The 3,920-nt window shown below is 40.4% G+C and overlaps 1 protein-coding gene across 1 annotated transcript; it reads right to left on the bottom strand.

Annotated features, from left to right (window-relative positions):
• Positions 1-539: 539 nt before the first annotated feature.
• On the bottom strand, positions 540-3,126 carry LOC120296127. Its single transcript, XM_039317788.1, has 5 exons — positions 2,893-3,126; positions 2,386-2,446; positions 1,685-2,077; positions 1,448-1,570; positions 540-1,267 (listed from the first exon to the last, which is right to left on the bottom strand). The coding sequence occupies exons 1-5, from the start codon at positions 3,124-3,126 to the stop codon at positions 540-542; spliced, it is 1,539 nt and encodes a 512-aa protein (XP_039173722.1).
• Positions 3,127-3,920: the final 794 nt, after the last annotated feature.

Here is a 3,920-nt window from a genome sequence, read left to right as displayed (position 1 = left end):
ACTTCAATTACCGTATAAGCTAGATTGCGAAAGCAATACTCGAAGATTGATGCAAGTGTGAGTAAGAAAATTCCTATCATTCATTTCAAATTTTGCCCCAATATGGGATGATCCTTGACAAGGATAATTTAAAAAGCTCTTTATGTGTGTGGGCTCAAAGGAGCTAAACAATGGGTATACCTGTAGTGTTTCGAGTAGAAGAAGAAACTGTCTCTCATCACTTCGATTTACAAACTCTTTGCGAGATCACCTTTTTCCTTGTAGGCATGGAATTTTTCACACAACTCACTGGGGATTAGTGTATGAAGTAGTGTATGGAATAAGACTTGCCTTTCGTCATTCCAAGTTATCCTATTTGACACATTCAATTAATCTCACACAATTCATCAAGGAAAAATGATTTGCAACAAATTTGAACAATTTAACTCATTGAGGCAATTTATTCATCATAAAAATGCTTGTAGTTCAAAGCATGACATGACAAATTTAATCATGGGTAATACTTATTTACAACATTAGAATTAATTAGAGTAGAAAACTCACGACCATCCATTTCGCAAGATCAAAGCACTTCCAGGAAGTACCTTCTTCACCACATATGGGCCACTGTAATTTGGAGCGAACTTCCCACCGGGATCCAGAAAAATTGGCAACAGTTTCCTTATAACATGATCATTTACCTGGAAATGTCTCGGTCGTACCTTTCGATTGAAGGATCTGGCCACTCTTTGTTGATAAGTTTGGCCATGGCAGAGAGCCTTTAGTCTCCTCTCATCAATCAAGTTTAATTGCTCAAGTCTTTGTTGCGACCATTCAGCCTCAAACAACTCCGCTTGGGATAAAACTCTCAAAGAGGGAATTTCCACTTCCATAGGCAAAACTGCCTCCATGTCGTACACTAGAGCAAAAGGGGTTGCCCTAGTAAAAGTACGAATCAATGTTCGGTACGCCATTAGTGCGAAGGGTAATCTATCATGCCAATCTCGATAATTCTCAGTTGTATTAGCCAAGATCTTCTTAATGTTCTTATTGGCCGCTTCAACAACCCCGTTCATTTGAGGGCGGTAAGGAGACGAATTCAAATGCTTGATCTTGAACTCTCTGAACAACTCATCAACAATTTTGTTGTTCAAATTTGTCCCATTATTAGTGATGATTGCTTCAGAAATTCCATAGCGAGCAATTATGTCACGTTTGATGAACTTCGCAACATTGCGGGAAGTAACACTTGCAAAGGATGTAGCTTCGATCCATTTGGAGAAATAGTCTATTGCCACCAAAATGAATCGATGCCCATTTGAAGCCTTCAGATTTATTGGACCAATCACATCAATGCCCCACATTGAGAAAGGCCATGGCCCGGAAAAATGGTGTAGCTCAGTTGGAGGAACATTTATCTTATCAACATGGATTTGGCAATGATGACAACTTCGAACATGCTGGATACAGTCACATTTTAGTGTGAGCCAGTAGTAGCCTAATCTCATAATCTTTTTAGCCCACATGTGCCCGTTCATATGAGGGCCGCATACTCCTTCGTGAACTTCTTGCATGATTTGAGTGGCTTTAGCTGCACCCACACACCGTAACAAGATTGAATCATAAGATCTCCTATACAAATTCTAGCCACTGACGAAAATTTTTGAGGCCATCTTCATAATGTACTTCCTATCAGCTGGAGTACTTCCTTCGGGGAATTCTTGTTTCTGAATATAATTCATGATATCGTAATACCATGGTCTCCCATCAGGTTCTCTAGTCATGATCATGCAATAAGCCGGCTTTGGCAAAACCTCTATTTTCAACGGCTCCACTTCTAATCCGTCAGTGACTTGCAGCATAGAAGACAAAGTTGCGAGTGCATCTGCAAATTGATTATGAGACATTGGCAAGTATTCAAACGAAATTTCCTCGAACTCCTTTACCACATCTTCTAAATACTCGCGGTACGGGAGCAACTTGGCATCCTTGGTCTTCCATTCACCTATAGTCTGCAATATGATTAGCGCAAAATCTCCGAATACTCTTAACTTGGCCACACCCATCTCAATTGCAGCTTGAAGCCCAAGAATGCAAGCTTCATACTCAGCCACATTGTTAGTGCATGGGAATATCAATTTTGCAGCTACCAAATGGTGTTGTCCATTTGGGGATATCAGAACTACCCTAGTACTAGAGCCTGATAGGTTTACAACTCCATCGAAGAACATTGTCCATGAATCTTCTCTTACATTCAAGACACGGTCATACGGAAATTGTCATCATTATTTGAGACTCCTGGATTCTCAGCCAATATATCAGCGATCACTCGACCTTTAACTGACTTTTGTGGCCTGAATTGCACATCAAATTATGAGATTAAAATTTGCCACTTAATCAACTTACCCATCAAAGCTGGCCGATCAAGCAAGTACTTGATATGATTGTTCTCAGTCACGAGAAAAGTCTGATAATGTAGCATGTATTGTCGCAATTTGTGCAATACCCACACTAATGCAGCACAAGTTTTTTTAGCATCGAAATATTTCAGTTCTGATATAGTGAACTTTTTGCTCAAGTAATAGATTGCTCATTCTTTTTTATTAACAGGGCTTTCCTAAGCCAACATTGCGCCCAACATTTACTATGAATGGTGAGATAGAGAATCAAAGGATGCCCCGGTGATGGCGGGACAAGCACTGGTGGATTCATCAAATATTGCTTCAACTTGTCGAATGCTTCTCAACATTCATCATCCTAGTTGATTTGTGCATTCTTCTTCAAAAGCTTGAAGAACGGCTTGGTAGTTTCCGAAAGTTGGGAAATGAGTAGTGCAATGTAATTCAATCTCCCTAAGAGGCTCCGGACTTCTTTCATCGTCAACGGAGGTTGCAACTTGCATATGGCCTTAACCTTGGATGGGTCAATCTCGATCCCCTTATTGCTCACAATAAATCCGAGTAATTTATTGGATGTCGCTCCGAACACACATTTAGCGGGATTTAGTCGAAACTTGAACTCACGAAGTCGATCAAACAACTTCTTAAAGGTTTCAACATAGCTTTTCTTGGGTCGGGTATTTGCAATCATATCATCAACATAGACCTCAATCTCTTGATGCATCATATCGTGAAACAATGCTACCATGGCTCGATAGTAAGTTGCCCCTGCATTCTTGAGTCTCGAAGGGCATGATCCGATAATGAAAGGTTCCCCACGCGGTGATAAATGCAATCTTCTCTTTGTCTCCCTTCTTCATTCTTATCTAGTTGTACCTGGAAAAACTATCCATAAATGAGAATAGTTCAAATCCGGCAATACTATCCACAAGAACATCTATGTGAGGTAATGGGAAATCATCCTTCGGCCTAGCCTTGTTTAGATCTCGATAGTCAACACAAACTCGAGCTCGATTGTCCTTCTTCATTACCGGTACAATGTTAGCCACCCATTCAGGGTATTGTGAGACTTCGATGAATCCCACCTTCAACAGCTTCATCACTTCTTCCTCTATCTTATTTGAGAGGTCGGGTTTAGTTCTCCGCAGCCTCTATTTCTTAGGCGACACATCCAGATTAGTAGGTAAATAGTGCTCCACGATTGACTAGTCTAAACCAGGCATGTTAGCATAGGTTCGTGCAAAGGCATCATGATATTCCTTCAGTAGCTAAATTAGGCACTCGGCCTTGTCTTTGAGGATATTCGCTCCAATCTTCACCTCTTTGGTTTCTTCGGTGTCACCTAAATTAATAGTGACGGTCTGTTCAGATGTAAGGGCCTTGGGTTTTTCATATTGTTCCCAGTTACGCTGCACCTCAATGGAATCTTCGAGATCCTCAATATCGCATTTGTTGTATTGAATTGAACCATTTCCACACCTTTGTATGCTATAAGACTGTTATTGAAACATGAAGTAGATAAATCATAAAGACAAACAAAGT

The sequence above is a fragment of the Eucalyptus grandis genome, chromosome 7 (assembly GCF_016545825.1).
Source record: "Eucalyptus grandis isolate ANBG69807.140 chromosome 7, ASM1654582v1, whole genome shotgun sequence".
Taxonomy (NCBI): domain Eukaryota; kingdom Viridiplantae; phylum Streptophyta; class Magnoliopsida; order Myrtales; family Myrtaceae; genus Eucalyptus; species Eucalyptus grandis.
This window is presented reverse-complemented; position numbering and strand designations above follow the sequence as displayed.

Coding starts and splice junctions, on each gene's coding strand:
- LOC120296127 (XM_039317788.1), bottom strand. CDS start 3,126: ATGGTAGCATTGTTTCACGATATGATGCATCAAGAGATTGAGGTCTAT. Junction 2,447..2,892: donor TCGAGATTGACCCATCCAAG/GTTAAGGCCATA, acceptor CTACATTATCAG/ACTTTTCTCGTGACTGAGAA. Junction 2,078..2,385: donor TGATCGGCCAGCTTTGATGG/GTAAGTTGATTA, acceptor CTGAGTATGAAG/CTTGCATTCTTGGGCTTCAA.